We start from the raw sequence: 26,712 nt of genomic DNA, 5'->3' as shown, positions 1-26,712 counted from the left end.
ACAGAGTGAAGGGCCCCGCTCTTCACACCCATAACGTTAGAACTGATTTCAAATAGACTCTTGACGGCATTATGAAACCTTTTTTCAGTTCAGGAGCTCAAGTCCTATATCTCTCTCATTTTAATTAGCTTGTGTTCTGTTGCTATGATCTGCCAGGAGAAGATGTACTTTGAGACAGGTGCTTTACACACTTGTTAATGATTCATTGGTCGGGGTAGGTATTGATCAGAGACGGTATGTAATGTATAGGTTGGAAAAGGGCAGGTTAGTAGGAGGATTGGCTGGACGCCATTGGATGTCATTAGCCATGATGGCTCGGCAGCAGCAGGGAGGCCTGTGGCCTGGAGATGGCGTTCTCTCCCCTGGTTTTAAATACATTGATTCTGACGGCACTGGCACCATTGATCGTCTTGTAAATTCTCACAATTGTAAAAAAAAAAAAAAAATTGTGTGGATTATTTGTGCTACAAACGTGTCTGGAAATATTCTTTAGTGATGCATAGTGTAATGTTATTATACTCTTTGACACTGAATACCTGCTTGTTGCTTGCCCCCCAAGTGGCACTGCATCTCAGTGCCAGAGGTGTCACTACAGTCCCTGGTTCAAATCCAGGCTGCATCACATCTGGCCATGATTGGCAGTCCCATATGGCGGTGCACAATTGGCCCAGCGTCGTCCGGGTTTGGCTGTGGTAGGCTGTCATTGGGAGTCCCATTGGGCGGTGCACCATCGGACCAGCGTCGTCCGGGTTTGGCCGGGGGTAGGCAGTCATTGGGAGTCCCATTGGGCGGTGCACCATCGGACCAGCGTCGTCCGGGTTTGGCCGGGGGTAGGCAGTCATTGGGAGTCCCATTGGGCGGTGCACCATCGGACCAGCGTCGTCCGGGTTTGGCCGGGGGTAGGCAGTCATTGGGAGTCCCATTGGGCGGTGCACCATCGGACCAGCGTCGTCCGGGTTTGGCTGTGGTAGGCTGATATTGGGAGTCCCATTGGGCGGTGCACCATCGGACCAGCGTCGTCCGGGTTTGGCTGTGGTAGGCTGACATTGGCAGTCCCATATGGCGATGCACAATTGGCCCAGCGTCGTCCGGGTTTGGCCGGGGGTAGGCTGTCATTGGGAGTCCCATTGGGCGGTGCACCATCGGACCAGCGTCGTCCGGGTTTGGCTGTGGTAGGCTGTCATTGGGAGTCCCATTGGGCGGTGCACAATTGGCCCAGCGTCGTCCGGGTTTGGCTGTGGGTAGGCTGTCATTGGGAGTCCCATTGGGCGGTGCACAATTGGCCCAGTGTCGTCCGGGTTTGGCCGGGGGTAGGCTGTCATTGGGAGTCCCATTGGGCGGTGCACCATTGGCCCAGCGTCGTCCGGGTTTGGCTGTGGTAGGCTGTCATTGGGAGTCCCATTGGGCGGTGCACCATCGGACCAGCGTCGTCCAGGTTTGGCTGTGGTAGGCTGTCATTGGGAGTCCCATTGGGCGGTGCACCATCGGACCAGCGTCGTCCGGGTTTGGCCGGGGTAGGCTGTCATTGGGAGTCCCATTGGGCGGTGCACCATCGGACCAGCGTCGTCCGGGTTTGGCTGTGGTAGGCTGTCATTGGGAGTCCCATTGGGCGGTGCACCATCGGCCCAGTGTCGTCCAGGTTTGGCTGTGGTAGGCTGTCATTGGGAGTCCCATTGGGCGGTGCACCATCGGCCCAGCGTCGTCCAGGTTTGACTGTGGTAGGCTGTCATTGTAAATAAGAATTTGTTCGTAACTGAGATGCCTAGTTAAATAAAGGTTCAATTAAAAAATCACAATTGAACAGCTATTTTTTGAGGATGCGTCTGAGTTGATGGTAGTGTCTGTGTCATAGAAACAAATGCTCTTTCAACAGATGAACAAAGAAGATTCACATTTCACTCCTCTGAAAAGAACATGACTTCACAAAGCTACAAAATACTAATTGTGACTAGAATCATTCTTTGAAGAAGAGGGAACTAGTTTTACAATGGGATTGGAGTAGAGGAGGGTTTGGGATGTTTACAGCACGATTTGTTCTAGAATAGAAGCGTCTCTTCTCACCTGTATTTTTAGAGGATTTACAACAACACAGTGTTTCTCTCTAAAGGTCTTTATAGATGGAGCCTTCTGTGGCCAACATAAAGACATCCTAGAAACATGTTTGCATCCTCATTAATGCATTTGTTTCTATCCATTCAATTGAGCCATAATAGACAAATACATTTTTCACAAAAATAATTCATTAACACCATTTCATGACAATAATTGATCTTTGTTTTTACGTTTTCCTTGATGTATAAACATTGCATGCAACACACATTTTAGGAATAGCAAATTAGATTATTCCATTGTAGCTAACTTGCATGTTTACAACAAGACACAAGCTAGCCACAGACAAAGATAATTAGCTAAACCATATGAGGACTAAGGGAAGAACTATAAAATGTGACAGAATGTGTGGTGTTACTCTGAATAGTATGCACAGCATTTGGCCAGTTGTATTGCGTTGGAGGCTGGCAGGGATGATCTGTGTTTTGGAGCTATGTGGACCCTGTGCCACACTACAGGACTCAGGAGACAACAGAGATCAGTAGCCAGGCTACAGAGACCACACCAGGCTACAGAGACCACTAGTCAGGCTACAGAGACCACTAGTCAGGCTACAGAGACCACTAGTCAGGCTACAGAGACTACTAGTCAGGCTACAGAGACCACTAGTCAGGCTACAGAGACCACTAGCCAGGCCAAATAATCCACTAGTCAGGCTACAGAGACCACTAGCCAGGCCAAAGAGACCACTAGCCAGGCCAAAGAGACCACTAGCCAGGCCAAAGAGACCACTAGCCAGGCCAAAGAGACCACTAGCCAGGCCAAAGAGACCACTAGCCAGGCCACAGAGACCACTAGCCAGGCTACAGAGACCACTAGCCAGGCCAAAGAGACCCCTAGCCAGGCCAAAGAGACCACTAGCCAGGCCAAAGAGAGCCAGGCTACAGAGTCCCTAGCCAGGCCAAAGAGGCCAGGCTACAGAGACCACTAGCCAGGCCAAAGAGACCACTAGCCAGGCTACAGAGTCCACCACTAGCCAGGCTAGCCAGGCCAAAGAGTCCACTAGCCAGGCTAAAGAGACCACTAGCCAGGCCAAAGAGACCACTAGCCAGGCCAAAGAGTCCACTAGTCAGGCTACAGAGTCCACTAGCCAGGCCAAAGAGTCCACTAGCCAGGTCAGGCTAGCCAGAGACCACTAGCCAGGCTACAGAGACCACCACTAGCCAGGCTACAGAGTCCAGCCAGGCCAGGACCACTAGCCAAGAGTAGCCACTACAGAGACCACTAGCCAGTCAGGCTAGGCAGAGACCAGCCTAGGTACAGAGTCCACTAGCCAGGCTACAGAGTCCACTAGTCAGGCTACAGAGTCCACTAGTCAGGCTACAGAGTCCACTAGTCAGGCCAAAGAGACCACTAGCCAGGCTACAGAGTCCACTAGTCAGGCCAAAGAGACCACTAGCCAGGCCAAAGAGACCACTAGCCAGGCTACAGAGTCCACTAGCCAGGCCAAAGAGTCCACTAGCCAGGCCAAAGAGACCACTAGCCAGGCTACAGAGACCACTAGCCAGGCTACAGAGTCCACTAGTCAGGCCAAAGAGACCACTAGCCAGGCCAAAGAGACCACTAGCCAGGCTACAGAGACCACTAGCCAGGCTACAGAGTCCACTAGTCAGGCCAAAGAGACCACTAGCCACCACTAGTCAGGCTACAGAGACCACTAGTCAGGCTACAGAGTCCACTAGCCAGGCTACAGAGTCCACTAGTCAGGCTACAGAGACCACTAGCCAGGCTACAGAGACCACAGCCAGCCAGGCTAGTCAGAGTCCACTAGCCAGAGACCACCAAAGAGACCACTAGCCAGGCTACAGAGACCACTAGCCAGGCTACAGAGACCACTAGCCAGGCTACAGAGACCACTAGTCAGGCTACAGAGACCACTAGCCAGGCTACAGAGACCACTAGCCAGGCTACAGAGACCACTAGCCAGGCTACAGAGACCACTAGTCAGGCTACAGAGACCACTAGCCAGGCTACAGAGACCACTAGCCAGGCCAAAGAGACCACTAGCCAGGCCAAAGAGACCACTAGCCAGGCTACAGAGACCACTAGCCAGGCTACAGAGACCACTAGCCAGGCTACAGAGACCACTAGCCAGGCTACAGAGACCACTAGCCAGGCTACAGAGACCACTAGCCAGGCTACAGAGTCCACTAGCCAGGCTACAGAGACCACTAGCCAGGCCAAAGAGACCACTAGCCAGGCTACAGAGACCACTAGCCAGGCTACAGAGACCACTAGCCAGGCTACAGAGACCACTAGCCAGGCTACAGAGTCCACTAGTCAGGCTGATCTTCTGACACCTCCACATCTGTTGCTCTCTCACTCCCACCCATTTGTCCCACTGACCGGGGGGCTACAACACACGGTTGAGGGATAAGCTTTAGCTTTATCTGGCTTTCAGACAGCCCAAATGGCTTACATTAAACATGGCCATCGCATATAACACATGGCCTCCCGTGGCCCGAGGAGTGACATGTATACCCCCCACTTAATAGACCATTTGAGGTGACAAGTAAAATGAGGAAACTGATGAGGAGATGTCTTTCAGCCTGTTTTCAGCCATTGGAAAAATTTAAGATGAATTAATCGATTGATCCAGTATATTCAGAATAATCAATCATGTTTTGCATATTCCTTTTTCAAATCGTTCAAATATAGATTCTTTTTTTTGTGGAATTTGTATTTATTTAAATAAACAGTCCCCACAGAATCATATTTTATACATGTCAGCATACTGTCAACAACCTGTCATTTGTCGGGCTGTCATGTCAGTAAACTATTCAGGGTATCAAATACAGACAAACTTAACAGACAAACACTGCTTTATTCATTTTAAACCAAACCAAACCAGCACAGCATGAGCAGGAATACCTGAAAATGTTAAACGTCTCATTGTATATGATGAAGTGGTAGCCTTACATCACCTGGCCTTGGCAAGGACACCGGTATAGAGCAGTATGAAACGTAGCTAACAGGAATGCTATCCAAAAGGTTGTTATTTATATTCTGTTCAGGGACATTTTCTCCCAGTGACATATGCTAAAGGATTAATGCCTAGGGTGTCACCAAAAGCCTGGTCCTGTCCCACGCCATCTTGGCTGTTCGGGCATTGTAAAGAAACACATTACAAGGTGGAGGAAGAAAGCAGGTTTGCTGTTTGGAGCCAAAACTGTCGTCAAATGGCCCATATTGGTATCAGTGTTATTAGAGAGACAGAGTTCCTAAAAATTGCTACTATGATTATTGTGTTATGGCCTGCCAAGAAGAAGATTAACATTATTCTTAACTTTAATTAAAATCCCTTCAGTCTACAGCAGATGGTCTAACCCATTAATCGACTCTAATGCTCTTACTGTCACCACACAGGTCCTAATCAAGCTGTGATCTGCCTTAATCACCAATCTTAAGTGGCAAACAAGTATCACTCCTAGGCTACTTTAAGAAAGAAAAAAAGGTGCTATGTAGAACCGAAAAGGGTTCTTCAGCTGTCCCCATAGGAGAACACTTTGAATAACCCTTTTGGGTTCCATGTCAAACCTTTTCCACAGAAGTTTCTACCTGGAACCCAAAAGGGTTCTACCTGGAACTAGAAAGGGTTCTTCTATGGGGACAGCCAAAGAACACTTTTGGAACCCTATTTTCTAACAGTGTAGTAATAGAGATCAGTGTCATGTGTCATGTGTTTTTAATCTGCATTATCTGGGTTACTGTGACCCAATGTAGCCCGCCACCAGAACCTGCTACTGTGACCCAATGTAGCACTCCACCAGAACCTGCAACTGTGACTCAATGTAGCACTCCACCAGAACCTGCTACTGTGACCCAATGTAGCACTCCACCAGAACCTGCTACTGTGACCCAATGTAGCACGCCACCAGAACCTGCTACTGTGACCCAATGTAGCACGCCACCAGAACCTGCTACTGTGACCCAATGTAGCACGCCACCAGAACCTGCTACTGTGACCCAATGTAGCACGCCACCAGAACCTGCTACTGTGACCCAATGTAGCATACCACCAGCACCTGTTACTGTTACCCAATGTAGCATGCCACCAGAACCTGCTACTGTGACCCAATGTAGCACGCCACCAGAACCTGCTACTGTGACCCAATGTAGCACGCCACCAGAACCTGCTACTGTGACCCAATGTAGCATACCACCAGCACCTGTTACTGTTACCCAATGTAGCACGCCACCAGAACATGTTACTGTGACCCAATGTAGCACGCCACCAGCACCTGTTACTGTGACCCAATGTAGCATGCCACCAGCACCTGTTACTGTTACCCAATGTAGCACGCCACCAGCACCTGTTACTACTGTGACCCAGCACCTGTTACTGCATAGCATGCCACCAGCACCTGTTACTGTTACCCAATGTAGCACGCCACAGCAGAACCTGTAGCACGCCACCAGCACCTACTGTGACCCAATGTAGCACGCCACCAGAACCTGTTACTACTGTGACCCAATGTAGCATACCACCAGCACCTGTTACTGTTACTGTTGCCACCAGCAATGTAGCACGCCACCAGCACCTGTTACTGTTACCCAATGTAGCACGCCACCAGCACCTGTTACTGTGACCCAATGTAGCACGCCACCAGCACCTGTTACTGTTACCCAATGTAGCACGCCACCAGCACTTGTTACTGTTACTCAATGTAGCACGCCACCAGCACCTGTTACTGTTACCCAATGTAGCACGCCACCAGCACCTGTTACTGTTACTCAATGGAGCACGCCACCAGCACCTGTTACTGTTACCCAATGTAGCACGCCACCAGCACCTGTTACTGTTACCCAATGTAGCATGCCACCAGCACCAGTTACTGTTACCCAATGTAGCACGCCACCAGCACCTGCTACTGTTACCCAATGTAGCAAGCCACCAGCACCTGTTACTGTTACCCAATGTAGCACGCCACCAGCACCTGTTACTGTTACCCAATGTAGCACGCCACCAGCATCTGTTACTGTTACCCAATGTAACACGCCACCAGAGTAGACCGTGAAGGAAATATTCTCATCACTAATGATGCATGGCTACACTCTTAGAAATAGGGTTCCTAAAGAGTTCCAAAGGGGTTCTATGTGGAGGAATAGGGTTCTACCAAGAACCGTTTTGATCAGAAGAACCTTTGAAGGAAGACAAAGGTTCTTTGGAAGGCAAAGGGTTCATCCAAACTGTTTTTCGGAGAAAGTCTGCTTTGATGATTCTTTGGAAGGCAAGAAGAGTTCTGCATTGAACCATATATAATATTTCCCAGCATGCTCTATTGCAGTGAGATTTTCAGAATTGTTTGTTTCAATGCATTATCTGTGTTTTTGCATTTACATTGATTAGTTCATGTATTTTATGCTACACAAAAATAAATAACATACATGCATCTAAACTAATCCAATTTGTTGGATTTATTGCACCAGTTACTGAGATGGTTGTTCCAGTTTAGAAGGATTGAGGTAGTCTCAGTATTTAATCTACCCTACCTAGGCAGTCATTCTGAAAGCATGTTTAGGTTGATTACAATTCCACCTGTTGGATATCCTAACTCTGGTTGGATTCCAATTGGAATTATACTTCACTTTGCCAGCCAGTATAATGTGACTTTCAGGCCTGATGTGGCCTGAAAACCAGGAGATTCCTAACACCACTGTGTTATGGTATAACTATGACAAAGAAAGGCGTTATGATATATGTTAGGTATTGTAATAAATCATAACATTTTTAAAGCTGGTTGGACTGTTCATAGAGGGTTCTAGGAAGAACCCTCCAAAGATAAAAGGGTTCTCAGAAGAACCCTTCATACGCGGTTCCAGGAAGAACCTTTAGATGATAAAATGGTTCATGGAAGAACCCTTCATAGAGGGTTCTAGGTAGAACCATATACAGGGGTTCTTTGAAGAAAGGGTTCTACCCAGCACCAAAAATGGTTCCAAAGAACCCTGTATGGTTGTATTTCGCATATTCTTTTCTAGGGGTGTATGATGTATTTTTTTTTAAGAATTGTGAGGTAAAATAAGGTTTTTGATTGATGACTTATAGTATTATGCAGACAACAGTTCCCCTGTTTAGCGTTTTGTCAGAATAAATTAATTGTTCCCTCACTGGTTTTGATCAAACATTAGGTTGATTCAAGAATTGCTGGTCGTTAACCTTCGAAAAATATGGCCATGCGAAATTCCACACGTGCGCGTGAGTGGTAGATAAGATTAACTCCTAAGCCTCTTAGTGACAAACAACTAATTGGGCACAAGTATCAATCAAACTCATTCACATTAGCCATGAAATCCTGGATTTCCACACCCGGTCAGTCTGGAGGCAAAAGAGAGTACTAGGTAGAGGGCCTCTGTCTGCCCAGTCTGCCTGTCCTGGGTAGAGGGCCTCTGTCTGCCCAGTCTGCCTGTCCTGGGTAGAGGGCCTCTGTCTGCCAAGTCTGCCTGTCCTGGGTAGAGGGCCTCTGTCTGCCCAGTCTGCCTGTCCTGGGTAGAGGGCCTCTGGCCTGCCCAGTCTGCTTGTCCTGGGTAGAGGGCCTCTGGCCTGGCATGTCTGCTTGTCCTGGGTAGAGGGCCTCTGGCCTGCCCAGTCTGCTTGTCCTGGGTAGAGGGCCTCTGGCCTGGCATGTCTGCTTGTCCTGGGTAGAGGGCCTCTGGCCTGCCCAGTCTACCTGTTCCCAGTCTGCCTGTTCCCAGTCTGCCTGTCCTGGGTAGAGGGCCTCTGTCTGCCCAGTCTGCCTGTTCCCAGTCTGACTGTTTCCAGTCTGCCTGTCCTGGGTAGAGGGCCTCTGGTCTGCCCAGTCTGCCTGTCCTGGGTAGAGGGCCTCTGTCTGCCCAGTCTGCCTGTTCCCAGTCTGACTGTTTCCAGTCTGCCTGTCCTGGGTAGAGGGCCTCTGGTCTGCCCAGTCTGCCTGTCCTGGGTAGAGGGCCTCTGTCTGCCCAGTCTGCCTGTTCCCAGTCTGACTGTTTCCAGTCTGCCTGTCCTGGGTAGAGGGCCTCTGGTCTGCCCAGTCTGCCTGTCCTGGGTAGAGGGCCTCTGTCTGCCCAGTCTGCATGGAGAGGAAAGACGTCATCTGCAATCTCTTCCAATGCTCCCAAAACTCAAACATGTTTATTCACACAAATGTAAACATGTTTTCTTTGACTATCATTCATTATTTAGTACTTTAATTATTCATGAAAAGACACACTAATGTACACTGTACAGTAGACTCAATTAATACTGTATAACAATATTATGCCTTGCAATTGTACAAGTTAACGTAAGTCGGGAGCACCTTTACACAACCCTTTATACATTTCTTCACATGTTAATCAAAATTACTCCTTCAGTTCTGTTGGTGAATTAGCTTCAGAGGTGGTGGGAGTATAGCCTGAGAACAATTCCCGTGAATCTGTCAAATTCGTTCAGTTAGCAAGTTATGACAGCCTTTGGTTATCGCATTCCTCTCCTCTCTGTTACTATGGATGAACCATGAGCACAGTGCAATATTATAACATCACTAATCACAGATCAGACTGTGCATGAGCTTATTTCAGAAGCTTACTGACAGTCTTTCAGGGTATTGTTTGTTAATGGAGAATCAAACAATGGGCTTAGAAGCTCCAGTCGAGTCCCATACGAGGGCCCATGTGATGGACAGTATAAACACAGCATGGACTAAGACTGTGAGTTCAATGGAACTAGTAGATCAATATATGTCCTGGAAATATTTGCACAAGACAGGTTATAATATTGATGGATCATTTATATGAACTTCTTGAAACAATATGTGCAAAGATGAGATGGCAAGTAATTTGTAGCTATGAGCTCAATTCAAATGAACCAGCATCTCTACGAGCTCAATTCAACTGAACCAGCATCTCTGTGAGCTCAATACAACCGAACCAGCATCTATATGAGCTCAATTCAACAGAACCAGCATCTACATGAGCTCAATTCAACTGAACCAGCATCTCTGTGAGCCCAATTCAACTTAACCAGCATCTCTGTGAGCTCAATTCAACTGAACCAGCATCTCTACGAGCTCAAGTCAACTGAACCAGCAACTACATGAGCTCAATTCAACTGAACCAGCATCTCTGTGAGCTCAATTCAACTGAACCAGCATCTCTACGAGCTCAAGTCAACTGAACCAGCAACTACATGAGCTCAATTCAACTGAACCAGCATCTCTGTGAGCTCAATTCAACTGAACCAGCATCTCTACGAGCTCAAGTCAACTGAACCAGCAACTACATGAGCTCAATTCAACTGAACCAGCATCTCTGTGAGCTCAATTCAACTGAACCAGCATCTCTACGAGCTCAATTCAACTTAACCAGCATCTCTACGAGCTTAATTCAACTTAACCAGCATCTCAATGAGCTCAATTCAACTGAATCAGCATCTCTATGCTTGCACAGTATATATATTTTTCCCATCTTCAAATCAAATAAAATGACATACTAATGGTTTTAGGTACTCTAAAAACTTCTCAGATTTTTCATAATAAGTTTTTTCGTTTTCAGAATAAGAAGTTTTTATGTGAGTGAGCAGACACTGCTGCAGTCATTGGTATGGGAGGTTCAGTTTTGATTGAATTCCAGCCAGTTTAATTGATGGTGCAGTTGACAGCTAAAAACCAGCCTCAAGCTATCACATTCTCTAATGTAGACTACCTCATGCTAAATTCTCTTCACCTCTTTTAACCAGAGTCAGTAGACCAACAAATGCTTAATGCCCCGGTGACTCTTTTTAAGTGTGTCGTTTTTAACACCTTCTTGCGCTTGCTCCATTGGGTGGCTCAGACAGATTTAGCTGCAATTTAAGAGCAAGGTGTCAGTCAGGACTGAGCCCTTTGAAGCCAAAAACAGTCCATTTTTTTTTTTTAATCAACACACACTAATCACCCATATGTTTGTCGTCAACAGACAGTTTAAAACTTCACATGAATGCAGTTCTGGTAGACTACTAGTAGACTATGCCCCAATTATTGTTGTGGGCTAGTGTAACTATGTGACTATTCTCATGTTGAATTAAAGTGGGCTCGCGAGTGGCGCAGCGGTCTAAGGCACTGCATCTCAGTGCTAGAGGCGTCACTACAGACTCTGGTTTGATTCCAGGCTGTATCACGACCGGGCCATGATTGCGAGTCCCATAGGGTGGTGCACAATTGGCCCAGTGTCGTCCGGGTTATGGTTTGGCCGTGGTAGCCCATCAAAATTAAATAAGAATTAGTTCTTAAACTGACTTGCCTATTTAAAACTTTTTAAAATAAAGGTAGACTTGTTTAAGAAATTCTTTCAACCTCGTATTATGTCCAGCACCATACCAGTGTGTAAATATGCGAAAATTGTGCATTTAAAAGTTATTCTAGTTAAGAGGATTAGAAGAAAGTTTCCAAATCAAGTTAATTTCTAATTGATTTTCCTGCTCACCGCTATCTCATACGGTTTGAAAATCACTGTTTTATTATGTTAATACTTTTGATGACATCATCCTTTTTAATGTTACATTTCGTTTTCGCATATATAGAATCCGGTATGGTGCCGGAGATAATGAATGTAAGGTTGAAAATGGCTATTTGAGTATTACAATCGGTGGCTTACAACATAAAAGTACTAAAATGCCATAATATTATTGGGTAGTTAATACATGGTGAATAAAGTATTCAGCGTATTTACAGTGAATACATGGTACATATATTTTAGGTAAACACGTCAGTCTAAAATAACCTCTGAATGAAATTCATTTATTCAGATGGGAAAAGCCCAACTAGGTTAAAGATCTATTGAATAAATGCTAATATACATGCTAATACACATGCTAATATGCATGCTAATATACATGCTTCACTGTAAGGAAGTTTTTTTCTTACCATTATCAAATGACATTACCACACTCTAAAAAAATGCTGGGTTGTTTGTTTGACCCGACAGCTGGGTTGAAGGAGTTGGGCTGATTTCTTAAAAATAAAATAAAATAGAGCAAGAATAGGTTGGTGAAGAAGGGTTATTGAGAGATGACCCAGTGGGTCTTATCAGAAGACTGGAGGCGTAGTTTAGTAGGGATGTGGCTTTCAGATTGTTCATTTTAGCCACCTGTGAGAGTAGTCATCTGTTCTGTTGTATAGTTATCACATGTTAAGTTTAAACATGAACTTTGTTGTCGCTTCAATGAGGCTTACAGAATTGCATGAGTTCCTTAAAAACCTGCAAATCCCATTGTTAGATTAGATACCACTTTATTAAAATAGTAAAACATAATCTTAATATTCTACAAAATTGTATAAAATGCAACAACAAAAATGTTTTACATGATGAACAGGAATTAAATTTACTCTCACGGGTGGTCAATAAGATCTATCTGAAAGCCACACCCCTTAATAAACCATGTCTCTTGATAATAACCTAAGGGTTACATTTAAAAAGACCGAGCTGCTAGGTCAACCCAGCATTAAAGTATAAAATACCCAACTAATGGTTAAATTAACCCAGGTTTGGGTAATCCCAACAACCCAAAATGTTGGGTTATTCACCCAACCCAACTGGCTGGTTCAAAAATAACTCAGCATGTGTTCTGTCCAATACCCACTGCTGGGTTACCAAAGAACCCAAATCAGGTTGTTTTTAGCCCAGCATTTTTTAGAGTGCACTGTATTTAAAAAGACCATTTGCACACTGTCGAGGAGAAGGGTGGGAGCAATTGGCGCCAGCTGGAAAGCAAACGTGCCCCATTTGGCTGGCCAGTTCAATGCCATTGGTCGGTGAGTCAACTAATTTGCATAAATCAAGGTTTATAGATCAACGCTCTCTTTGGACCATATCCAATCCAGTTGTTCGTGGCAAGGGAGCTCAACATCACAACAAGTTTACTTGCAGCTCGCTTTCTTTATGACGTTTTCTGTCATCATCATTGCACTTTAAAATGGGATTCTGCGGGTTTCGAGGAGTTGGAGAGTGCGTGGTGTTTGCTATTCTGTTCTACTCGGTTCAGTCTACGACTACAAGGTACTACACTTATGAAGAGGATGCACCCGGGACAGAGATTGGAAATCTGTCTCAGGATTTAAAGATAGACCCAGCTGAGGACCCTCAAACATCTTTCCGCTTCATGCAGGAGAACAATTCGTGTGTGATTCAAATGAGGGAGATTGATGGACTTTTAACTGTTGGGGAAACAATTGACCGGGAGCAGCTGTGCCCGAGGTCCCCGCGGTGTTTTGTCACCTTCGACATAGTTGCCTTCTCCAAAGAAAAGTTTCAGCTGATTCACGTAGAGATCGAGGTAAGGGACATAAACGACAATCCACCCCAGTTTCTCCACAACGAGACGACCCTTGAAATATCCGAGAATGTTCAGCTGGACTCCCGATTCCCGTTGGACATCGCTGTTGACCATGATGTCGGCAATAACTACATCCAAAGTTACCATATCTCTCCCTCCAGCCATTTCATAGTTGATGTGCGCAGCAGGGAGGATGGAGTGAAGTATGCTGAACTTGTGCTTGTGAAAGCAATGGACAGAGAGGCTGAAGATTCCTATACAGTTGAAGTGACGGCAACAGATGGCGGAGAGCCACCCAGGTCCGGATCAATGACTGTTCATATCAAAGTGCTAGATTTTAATGACAACAGCCCAACGTTTGAGCACAACTCACTAAAAGTTGAACTTTACGAGGATTCTCCTGTAGGTTACCAAGTGCTTAAGGTGCATGCGTTTGATCCAGATGCTGGTATCAATGGTGAGGTAGTGTATGGATTTGTAGAAGACACATCATCTGAAGCAATGCGTATTTTTAATATAGACCGGATTTCCGGTGCTGTAACTTTAAAAACATTGGTTGATTACGAGAAGAAGATATCCTATGAACTGAAAATTAAAGCATCCGATTTAGGCACTAATTCTATTCCATCGACTTGCAAAGTGATTGTTGATGTCGTAGATGTAAATGATAACGCACCAGAAATCACCATCAAGCCAAAGACCGCGACGAGTGACGATGTGGCTTACATCACGGAGGCCGCAGCGGAGGAAAGTTTTGTGGCGCTAATCAGCACCTCGGACAGCGACTCTGGCTCGAACGGTTACGTGCGCAGTAGCCTACACGGGCACGAACATTTCAAGTTACAACAGGCCTACGGGGACAGTTTTATGATTGTAACAACCACCACTTTAGATAGAGAAACGATCCCAGAGTATAACCTCACTGTAGTGGCTGAAGACCTTGGAACTCCTCCTTTCAAAACCATCAAGCAGTATACCATTAGAGTGACGGACGAGAACGACAACGCCCCCCTCTTCAGTAAATCCATTTATGAAGTTTCTGTCCTGGAAAATAATATTCCCGGGTCATATATAACTACTGTTGTAGCACGGGACCTTGATCGGGGTAAAAACGCCAAAGTGTCATATAAACTCATAGACTCAGAGGTTGTCGGGGAGGCTTCCATTTCGACGTATGTGTCTATAGACCCAGTGTCAGGGTCATTGTATAGCCTGAGATCTTTCGATTTTGAAACGCTCCAGCAGATTGAATTAACCATCCAGGCTGACGACAAGGGCTCACCTCAACTGTCAAGCACATCCGTGATCAGAATCAAAGTGGTTGATCAGAACGACAACTATCCCTATTTTACCTTTCCCGTTATGCTTAATGACTCTGCTGAAATTCCTCTTCCTGTCAATGCACCATTGGGGTATCTGGCACTACGGGTCCAAGGTCAGGATGAGGATGAGGGTATGAATGGTGAGCTCAGCTACAGAATCGTACAAGGTGACTCTAAGATATTTTCAATCAATAAAGACACTGGAGAAATAGCTTTAAAACAGGGTCTGGCCTCTGCTATTGGAGACGTGTTGGAAATCAAGATTGCACTGAGTGACAGTGGGAGATCCCCGCTCTCCAGCAGTGCCACCATTCACTTTGTTGTCTCAGACTTGCAGCTCTCAGACGACCAACTTGTCATTGTATTACGGTCAACTGATGAGGAAAGCGCAGGCTTGGATATTTCAGTAGTAGTAATCATTATACTCGGCGGGGGTTGTACTCTGCTGCTGATTGCCATAGCAATTGTTGTTATCACATGCAAACTGAACCGAGGAGGGAAGGACCATGACTCCAAGAGAGACGTGACTCACAGCCTGTTTGACTCCAGGCATCATCCCAGGCTCAACTCTGCAGAACCCAACATGTTCGGTGACCCAAGAGGTTTCCTCAATGAAAGGACTTCTTCATCTCTTGATGAGTCCAGCCTATATGAAGAGAAAAGTGGAGAGTTGGAGTCCCAGGTGGGTGAATAATTTGATTCCGTTTCAATAGTGTTTGTATACAACTGCACGCATTAAAGTGTTGTACTACTCCTGATCCATGTAGCTGAAATGAATTCCCTTCCTGTTCTCTCTTGTGTTTGCTCTTTTAGACGTTCCTGCCTCCCAAGCCTTTCCAACCATCATCTGTGTGGCAAGGGGACAAATACTACCCGCAAATTAGGTAAGAATAAGATCACATTGATCATATTTGGTATGACGTCCATTTTAATCACTATTATTATTTTTCTCCCAATTTTTTTTGAATTTACATAACCAGTCACTGGAAGGTACTTAACATTCCGTATGCATACTTCATGTGATCACAGTGGTTGTCCAGTGAGAGGGGGTGGGAGGTTGCAGTGGGGGGGTGGGTGGGGGATGCTCATAAGAGAGAGGAGGGAAACAAAGCAAACATCAGTAGTCAGACACAGTAGTGCGGTGGCTAATATGTTTGATTCTATTAGCAGTAGCTAATATGTTTGATTCTATTAGCAGTGGCTAATATATTTGATTCCATTATCAGTGGCTAATATGTTTGATTCTATTAGCAGTGGCTAATATGTTTGATTCTATTAGCAGTGGCTAATATGTTTGATTCTATTAGCAGTGGCTAATATATTTGATTCCATTATCAGTGGCTAATATATTTGATTCCATTATCAGTGGCTAATATGTTTGATTCTATTAGCAGTGGCTAATATATTTGATTATATTAGCAGTGGCTAATATGTTTGATTATATTAGCAGTGGCTAATATGTTTGATTCTATTAGCAGTGGCTAATATGTTTGATTCTATTAGCAGTGGCTAATATGTTTGATTCCATTAGCAGTGGCTAATATGTTTGATTCTATTAGCAGTGGCTAATATGTTTGATTCCATTAGCAGTGGCTAATATGTTTGATTCCATTAGCAGTGGCTAATATGTTTGATTCCATTAGCTGTGGCTAATATGTTTGATTCCATTAGCAGTGGCTAATATGTTTGATTCCATTAGCAGTGGCTAATATGTTTGATTCCATTAGCAGTGGCTAATATGTTTGATTCCATTAGCAGTGGCTAATATGTTTGATTCCATTTGCAGTGGCTAGTATGTTTGATTCCATTTGCAGTGGCTAGTATGTTTGATTCCATTAGCACTGGCTAGTATGTTTGTTTATATTAGCACTGGCTAGTATGTTTGTTTATATTAGCACTGGCTAATATGTTTGTTTATATTAGCAGTGGCTAATATGTTTGTTTATATTAGCAGTGGCTAATATGTTTGTTTATATTAGCAGTGGCTAATATGTTTGTTTATATTAGCAGTGGCTAATATGTTTGTTTATATTAGCAGTGGCTAATATGTTTGTTTATATTAGCAGTGGCATTGACCAGCAAAGCGTGAAGGACAGTGGGAAAGGAGACAGTGACTTCAATGACAGTGACTCTGACATCAGTGGGGATGGAGGCAAGAAGAACCTTCGCACTTTCCAGCCCTGGGCCAAAGGTGAGTTTACGACCTTCACAATTTAGTACTGCAATTTTACAGTTCCTCGTAGCAGAATGATGAAGAGAACAGTTGACATTTTTATAGCTCTATATAGCACTGAAACTGCAGCGGATTCCACTGTGTCGGGATAACTCTCCCCTTCCACCACAAGTGTAGAACCCACCTGGCTATGTAACCCAGCAACAGCGAATGACTCTCAGTCACTTTGATTCTTTACTCCTTGGGCTTGGAAAGTAATTCTGTATGGGTGTGTGTGTTCTATTTCAGGTTCATTCCACGCCACTAACACCCTCGCTGTGGATTGCCAAGGCACTTACTGTGTAATTCCAACCCAAAGCTTCCAGGCTCCCAGAGACAATGCATACACAATAGGTTTTATCCAAGCACCGGTCTACAACAATGCGCATGCCTATCCCCACTCCTGGAAAGACTCCGGCTACAACACGAGCATTCCCAAAGCAAGAAACACCATGCAGACATTCTCTAATCACACCGGCACCCTCCCATCTTACTTCACACATCAAAAGAGACAATCTCCTGCCGGACTTGATGAAATTCAAGAGCACAACCAAGATATTACTACAATGGCAACCATATCTGAAGTTGCCACCATTTTGTAAATAAACTGCTAAGTAAATATACAATTGGATTTGTATAGATACTGTAGTATTTAGCAGATACTGGTCAAAGTAGATGATGCAATATGGATGAAAAGGAACTTGACGTAATAACGAAAACTGAATGTATATATTTTTTATTTGATTCAATTATGAAGATGTATATATTGATTTATGTCTTATTGTATGAACATGTTTGTGAAAAATGTGTTTTGTTTTATGAATAAACACAATGTTGAAACAATGTGAGCTGTGTATTATGAGATAAGATAATTACACCATGCCTGTGGCCTCTTATGGTCACACACCAAGAACTTCACTCACTTGTCAGGACTTTCTCATTAACTTAATATATAATGTTTAATATGTGAATGATAAGCTATATAAACAAGCCATTTTTATTATATTGGCTTACAGAAGAAACTGAATCAATATGCATCTAAGCAAAGTCCACTATGACTAGTTAGACAAAAATAATCTGCAAATCCAATCATGTAGTCATGTTTATAGTAATCACATGTTAGCTAATTCTTACATAGTGCTACTATGAAAGCCACCATGCTGCTTGGCACTCAATTCCCAGTGATATTCAAGCGATCATCCTTTCATGCCATTGAAAAGCAGAAATGAACTTTAATTAAAGAGACATCTGAGGTATACAACTTTACTTCAGGAAGAGAGGATCCTAAACACATCTCTTGACTTGTATCATCAGCACAGTTCTGTCAAAGTCATTTTCAGCAGCTTTGTGTTTTCAGCAAAGACGTGCCATTCAAAATGAGTAGTCTATCAACATTACTTTGACACAAGAAAAGTGAGTTCATACTGTCAATAGAAATTCAAAATATTTATTAAAAGAAAAAGAAAGAAAAAATAATTCCATCATAGAAACATCCTTGGGGAAGTGGAATGCCTTTCTTGACTAACTTAAAACGTGCTTAGGAAGTGTACTTCACAGCGGATATTTCAGTTTTGAGGTGTTTACACCACGGAATATGTCCCAGGATAGAACCTGTTCACCGAAACATCTGCAGCAAACCTCTAGTTTTTGGTATATCAGTGTATTAAGATACATTTTCTTCTGTCAAGACAGTTTCCCTTCGTATTGTTCTATTGCGTCAGCTTTTGCTCGTGATGTTGTTGTTGTTAAAGATGATGATGATCATAAGTTGTGTCTTCTGCATTTCGGTTGCCAGTCTTGTTAAGGTTCTGCATCCTGTGTGCTGTTTTCACAGAATCTATCTGTTTAGGGCCGGCATCAAAGGAGCCTGCAATTTTCAAGAGCAAATAAGACACCCAAGATTTTAAAAAGCTTACATAATCTAAATCTAGCCATCTGAAGTTGATGCCCCGAAGGAAGAGAGGAAAAGGAGTGTTGCTTGAAGTTTTGGCAGGGAACCTACAGTGCAATGCTAGGACCATCCGCTGGACGGGTCAATATTCATCAGCAAATCATCACTGTAGTTTTTTTCCATTGAACAAAGCTAAGACTATTATTAATCACAGTGAATTATATAACATATATGAGCACATTGCTTGGAATGTAATATTGATAAGTTGCATATTTTCTAGGAAGCTCTCACAATTTACCACAATGCATTGCCTTCAGAACAGACTAATTCCATATCCACCGATTGTATGGTCAGGGAAGCCACCAAGAATTTTGTCCTTGTCCTTGGAGATAGAATATCTTGTGACAAAATGAAAAATGAATACCTTACTGCAAATAGCCTATATGTCATGACATTAGATACACATTGAACAAAATGTGTCATGCCTTGTATCTGGCTACCAACTTGTGCCAGAACTCTATTTCCACAAGGGGGAAATGCATGTATCAATCAATAGACTATGAAATGGCTTACTTCACCATTGCTTTAAAAAAAACTCAGCAAAAATAAAAGTCCCTTTTTTCAGGACCCTGTCTTTCAAAGATAATTCGTGAAAATCCAAATAACTTCACAGATCTTCATTGTAAAGGGTTTAAACACTGTTTCCCATGCTTGTTCAATGAACCATAAACAATCAATGAACATGCACCTGTGGAACGGTCATTAAGACACTAATAGCTTACAGACGGTATGCAATTAAGGTCACAGTTACGGAAACTTAGGACACTAAAGAGGCCTTTCTACTGACTCTGAAAAACACCAAAAGAAAGACGCCCAGGGTCCCTGCTCATCTGTGTGAACGTGCCTTAGGCATGCTGCAAGGAGGCATGAGGACTGCAGATGTGGCCAGGGCAATAAATTGCAATGTCTGTACTGTGAGGCGCCTAAGACAGTGCTACAGGGAGACAGGACGGACAGCTGATTCTCCTCGTAGTGGCAGACCACATGTAACAACATCTGCACAGGATCGGTACATCCGAACATCACACCTGCAGGACAGGTACAGAATGGTAACAACAACTGCCTGAGTTACACCAGGAACGCACAAGCCCTCCATCAGTGCTCTGGCTGTCCTCAATAGGCTGAGAGAGGCTGGACTGAGGGCTTGTAGGCCTGTTGTAAGGCAGGTCCTCACGAGACATCATCGGCAACAACGTTGCCTACGGGCACAAACCCAACGTCGCTGGACCAGATAGAACTGTCAAAAAGTGCTCTTCACTGACGAGTCGCGGTTTTGTCTCACCAGGGGTGATGGTCGGATTCGCGATTATCGTTGAAGGAATGAGCGTTACACCGCGGCCTGTACTCTGGAGCGGGATACATTTGGAGTTGGAGGGTCCGCCATGGTCTGGGGTGTCGTGTCACAGCATCATCGGACTGAGCTTGTTGTCATTGCAGGTAATCTCAACGCTGTGCGTTACAGGGAAGACATCCTCCTCCCTCATGTGGTACCCTTCCTGCAGGCTCATCCTGACATGACCCTCCAGCATGACAATGCCACCAGCCATACTGCTCGTTCTGTGTGTGATTTCCTGCAAGACAGGAATGTCAGTGTTCTTCGATGACCAGCGAAGAGCCTGGATCTCAATCCCATTGAGCACGTCTGGGACCTGTTGGATGGGAGGGTAAGGGCTAGGGCCATTCCCCCCAGAAATGTCCGGGAACTTGCAGGTTCCTTGGTGGAAGAGTAGGGTAAAATCTCACTGCAAGAACCGGCCAATCTGGTGCAGTCCATGAGAAAGAGATGCACTGCAGTACTTAATGCAGCTGGTGGCCACACCAGATACTGACTGTTACTTTTGATTTTGATCCCCCTTTGTTCAGGTACAAATTATTCAATTTCTGTTAGTCACATGTCTGTGCATCTTGTTCAGCTTATGTCTCAGTTGTTGAATCGTGTTATGTTCATACAAATATTTTCACATTTTAAGATTGCTGAAAATATACGCATTTGACAGTGAGAGGACGTTTCATTTTTTGCTGAGTTTATTTAAGGTTAAAAAAGCTGCCCATCGACTTGATAACTTGTGCCATAAGGTTTGATCGACAGTGTTGAAGGAGAAGGTCCATTATCAGAACACATTTGTGGATACATTTTTTTTTGTGAATGTTAATATTATCTGTACAATCAGAAGCAGTGGTCCACTTTCAAGTTCTCACATACCTCACTCAGTAACAATAACTTACTGCAATATTCTGTTGGTCTCCCCACCAACATGAGGTGTTACATAAAGCCTGCGCTGTGTTCACAACTTCATCATCGACAGATGAGCAGGAGTCACACAGGGCATAATGGCATTCAAGTTCCGATGATGGCAGGCAAAGTGCTGGCAGACTGCTAGTCTTTTTCATTCCTTTAGTAGTGTTGCAGTGGCCTCTTCTTTTCATCGCTTTGTAGGCCAAGGCCATCACTAGACTGAATCCTATCAGGAAGACAAAAGTCCCCAATGGCAAATGTGCATAAAGATGGCATAACTCTGATATACAGTGCATTTGGAAAGTATTCAGACCCTTTTACTTTTTCCACATTATGTTACAGACTAATTCTCATCAGTCTACACACAATACCCCATAATGACAAAGCAAAAACACATTTTTAGAAATGTACACATTTTAGCAAATGTATTTTAAAAAATCAAAGATTAAATATCACATTTGCGTTAACATATTCAGACCCATTACTCAGTACTTTGTTGAAGCACCTTTGGCAGTGATTACAGCCTCAAGTATTCTTGGTATGACGCTACAAGCTTGGCACACCTGTATTTGGGGAATTTCTCCCATTCATTTCTGCAGATCCTCTCAAGCTCTGTCAGGTTGGATGGCGAGTGTCGCTGCACAGCTATTTTCAGGTCTCTCCAAAGATGTTTGATCGGGTTCAATTCCGGGAACTTGTCCCGAAGCCACTACCTGCGTTGTCTTGGCTGTGTGCTTAGGGTCATTGTCCTGTTGCAAGGTTAACCTTCAGCTCATCTGATGTCCTGAGTGATCTAGAGCAGGGGTTCATCAAGGGTCTCTTGGTACTTTGAACTGTTCATATTTCCCTCGATCTAGACTACTCTCCCAGTCCCTGCCACTAAAAAACATGTCCACAGCATGATGCTGCCACCACCAGGCTTCACTGTAGGGACGGTGCCAGGTTTCCTCCAGACGTGACTCTATTTCTTGAACTGCACTGTTGGTTAAGGGCTTGCAAGTCAGCATTTCACGGTAAAGTCTACACCTGTTTTATTCAACGCATGTGACAAATACATTTTGATTTGTTTTGGTGTGTCCTTGTTCCCCAGAATGTTAATTTACTGAGTGGTTAGATGTTGTGTCCCCAGTCCCCAGTCTGTTAATTTAGTGGCTAGATGGCGTATCCTCAGTCCCCAGTCTGTGGATGGATGGTTAGATGGTGTGTTTCTGAGAGACAGGTTCCTGGTTTGTGGTCAAATGGTGTGTTTCTGAGATACAGGTTCCTGGTTTGTGGTCAAATGGTGTGTTTCTGAGAGACAGGTTCCTGGTTTGTGGTTAGATGGTGTGCTTCTGAGATACAGGTTTCTGGTTTGTGGTCAAATGGTGTGTTTCTGAGATACAGGTTCCTGGTTTGTGGTCAAATGGTGTGTTTCTGAGATACAGGTTCCCAGTCTGTTCGTTTACGGAGTGGTTAGATGGTGTGTTTTGGAGTTTCAAGTCCCCAGCCTGTTAATTTACTGTGAATAATTTGTTTGCATCCTCCAAGTTAAGGAATGTTAATTCTGCATTCAGTCCCTCATCAGCGTCTTGAGCTTTGAGCCTCAGCATAGGCATATCAGTTGACACATCAGGTGCCAAGAATGTGAATGCAGCTGCATTTACTAAACAAGGGGATGTTATCACTGGTTTGCTGTTATTTTGGTCCATATTTCTTATCCAAACTAAGGTTGTTTAGAATTGCACTAGGTATCCACAATCAATGGCCTGTACATGTGTAGGATCTTCATTTTGATCACCCTGTTGCAATAGAACTTTCCTGCAATGCAGAAAATGTTAAAATTATTATTGTCTGATGATGATAACTTTGGATATAGTTTTGACCAATATCTTGATCAGATAAAAGTGACCGAGTTTGGTGACATCTACACAATATACCCCCCTCTGAGTGGTACAGTACAAAGACAACGGCTATATATATATTTTTTTTAAAAGGTCACCTTTATTTAACCAGGTAGGCCAGTTGAGAACCAGTTCTCATTTACAACTGCGACCTGGCTATCACTCACCACATGTCCCTGCAATAATTACCCTAATTACCTTAGTATCAGTCGACATAATTCTTGCTCTGTTTGCCAAATTAAAAATTCAAGGCGTTTAAAATATCCATATATTTGTGAATCATGGCATTAATCAAGTGTGATGAGTTTAAATGAGAAGCTCCTGTATAGTTTAAATTTCTATCCTTGTTTTGTTTGTCAGCAACTATGGTGTTTAGGGTATGCTAATAGCTGCAGCACACATGAAGCAGGAATCTGGCTTTAACCACACTACATCCAGGCCAAGTCTTAGGTTGAAGAAAGATAGGTCTCATTAGACATATTTGACTGACGTAAATCCACCCGTAGTTGTATTAAAACCTTGTTTCTCTGAACATCGTCTTATTGCTCTAACACAATCTAAGACGTTTGTCCAAGAACCCAGCGTCTTTTAGACCAATAGCATTCCTTTGGTCAGTAGGGTTTGTTTTATGTTTAATCTCGAAAGAGGCACAGTGTGTAATCCCACTATCTTCTCTCTGCGAAGTGGAGACATCCATATCGTCCATTAAGTGATTGCATCATCAAATGGAACAAAATCTAAACTTGTGATGGAATTCATGTCACGAAAAATGATAACCATGTATTGCCGCATGGATATTGCCTCCACTCAGCTGGGCTCCATAATGTGGTTTGTAAATACTTTTGATGTTATAAACATTGCTTAATCCCCGATGAGAGATAATTACAGTATCATGTTTAGACATTAATCGTACTTCACGTCTTTCTTAAAAAATACTTCACATAAATAAAAATGTGACTACTCAGATTTGACGAATAGGCTGATGATTGCACTCAGTAGGGTCACCTCACGTTGAAATATAGCTTTATTACGCAGTTATACTGAAAGACGCTCGCACACCATTTCAGTCACATTGATAATTTCCTTTAGGAACAAGTTTGAGAGCAGAGTATGATGGATATTAATCAGAAATGAAAGTGATTCTCATAGGATCTCATTGGAAAATATGAAATCTAAAATCAGTATTGTCCTTTAATAGTCCTATACTCCCCACTGCTCCTATACTCCCCACTGCCCCTATACTCCTATACTCCCCACTGCCCCTATACTCCTATACTCCCCACTGCCCTTATACTCCTATACTCCCCACTGCTCCTATACTCCACACTGCTCCTATACTCCTATACTCTCCACTGCTCTTATATTCCCCACTGCTCCTATACTCCACACTGCTCCTATACTCCCCACTGCTCTTATACTCCTATACTCCCCACTGCTTTTATACTCCCCACTGCTCCTATACTCCTATACTCTCCACTGCTCTTATATTGCCCACTGCTCCTATCCTCCACACTGCTCTTATACTCCCCATTGCTCCTATACTCCGCACTGCTCCTATACTCCTATACTCCCGACTGCTCTTATACTCCCCATTGCTCCGATACTCCACACTGCTCTTATACTCCCCATTGCTCCTATACTCCACACTCCTCCTATACTCTCCACTGCTCTTATATTCCCCACTGCGCCTATACTCCACACTGCTCTTATACTCCTATACTCCCCACTGCTCCTATACTCCTATACTCCCCACTGTTCTTATACTCCTATACTCCCCACTGCTCTTATAATCCCCGCTGCTCTATTACTCCTACACTCCTATACTCCACACTGCTCCTACACTCCCTATTGCTACTATATTCCTATATTCCCCAATGCTCCTATACTAGTAAACTCCCCACTGCTCCTATACTCTCTATTTCTCCTATACTCCTATACTCCCCACTGCCCCTATACTCCCCACAGCCCTTATACTCCTATACTCCCCACTGCTCCTATACTCTCCACTGCTCTTATATTCCCCACTGCTCCTATCCTCCACACTGCTCTTATACTCCCCATTGCTCCTATACTCCACACTGCTCCTATACTCCCCACCGCTCCTATACTAGTAAACTCCCCACCGCTCCTATACTCCCCACCGCTCCTAACACCACTTTACTCCCCACTACTCTTATACTCCTATACTCCCCACTACTCTTATACACCTATACTCCCCACTACTCTTATACACCTATACTCCCCACTACTCTTATACTCCTATACTCCCCACTGCTCCTATACTCCCCACTGCTCCTATACTCCCCACTGCTCTTATACGCCTATACTCCCCACTGCTCCTATACTCCTATACTCCCCACTGCCCCTCTACTCCTATACTCCCCACTGCCCCTATACTCCTATACTCCCCACTGCACCTATACTCCCCACTGCCCCTATGCTCCCCACTGCTCCTATACTCCCCACTGCTCCTATACTCCCCACTGCCCCTATACTCCTATACTCCCCACTGCTCCTATACTCCCCACTGCTCATATACTCCCCACTGCTCTTATACTCCCCACTGCTCATATACTCCCCACTGCCCCTATACTCCTATACTCCCCACTGCTCCTATACTCCCCACTGCCGCTATACTCCTATACTCCCCACTGCCCCTATACTCCTATACTCCCCACTGCCCTTATACTCCTATACTCCCCACTGCCCATACTCCTATACTCCCCACTGCCCCTATACTCCTATACTCCCCACTGCCCTTATACTCCTATACTCCCCACTGCCCCTATACTCCTATACTCCCCACTGCCCCTATACTCCCCACAGCCCTTATACTCCTATACTCCCCACTGCCCCTATACTCCTATACTCTCCACTGCTCTTATATTCCCCACTGCTCCTATCCTCCACACTGCTCTTATACTCCCCATTGCGCCTATACTCCACACTGCTCCTATACTCCCCACTGCTCCTATACTCCTATACTCTCCACTGCTCTTATATTCCTATACTCCCCACTGCTCCTATACTCCACACTGCTCATATACTCCTATACTCCCCAATGCCCCTATACTCCTATACTCCCCACTGCCCCTATACTCCCCACTGCCCCTATACTCCTATACTCCCCACTGCCCTTATACTCATATACTCCCCACTGCCCCTATACTCCTATACTCCCCACTGCCCCTATACTCCCCACAGCCCTTATACTCCTATACTCCCCACTGCCCCTATACTCCCCACTGCTCCTATACTCCCCACAGCCCTTATACTCCTATACTCCCCACTGCTCCTATACTCCTATACTCTCCACTGCTCTTATATTCCCCACTGCTCCTATCCTCCACACTGCTCTTATATTCCCCACTGCTCCTATACCCACACTGCTCCTATACTCCCCACTGCTCTTATGCTCATATACTCCTATACTCCCCACTGCTCTTATACTCCTATACTCCCCACTGCTCTTATACTCCCCACTGCTCCTATACTCCTATACTCTCCACTGCTCTTATATTCCCCACTGCTCCTATCCTCCCACTGCTCTTATACTCCCCATTGCTCCTATACTCCACACTGCTCCTATACTCCTATACTCCACACTGCTCTTATACTCCCCATTGCTCCTATACTCCACACTCCTCCTATACTCTCCACTGCTCTTATATTCCCCACTGCGCCCTATACTCCACACTGCTCTTATACTCCACACTGCTCTTATACTCCTATA

At 44.5% G+C, this 26,712-nt stretch overlaps 1 protein-coding gene across 2 annotated transcripts; it reads left to right on the top strand.

The window, feature by feature from the left end:
* The first annotated feature begins 12,897 nt into the window (after window positions 1–12,897).
* LOC118366454 (protocadherin-8-like) lies at window positions 12,898–17,757 on the top strand. Of its 2 annotated transcripts, none has more exons than XM_035749086.2 (4): window positions 12,898–15,382; window positions 15,514–15,584; window positions 16,767–16,891; window positions 17,162–17,757. In XM_035749086.2, the coding sequence occupies exons 1-4, from the start codon at window positions 13,019–13,021 to the stop codon at window positions 17,512–17,514; spliced, it is 2,913 nt and encodes a 970-aa protein (XP_035604979.1). In that variant the 5' UTR covers window positions 12,898–13,018; the 3' UTR covers window positions 17,515–17,757. The 2 variants fall into 2 exon arrangements, with proteins under 2 accessions (XP_035604979.1, XP_035604978.1); XM_035749085.2 differs by having other exon boundaries at window positions 16,764–16,891.
* Window positions 17,758–26,712: the final 8,955 nt, after the last annotated feature.

This window comes from Oncorhynchus keta, chromosome 34, assembly GCF_023373465.1.
Source record: "Oncorhynchus keta strain PuntledgeMale-10-30-2019 chromosome 34, Oket_V2, whole genome shotgun sequence".
NCBI classification, from domain to species: domain Eukaryota; kingdom Metazoa; phylum Chordata; class Actinopteri; order Salmoniformes; family Salmonidae; genus Oncorhynchus; species Oncorhynchus keta.
Note: the sequence above shows the minus strand (reverse complement) of the source record. Positions and strands in the feature narration are given on the sequence as shown.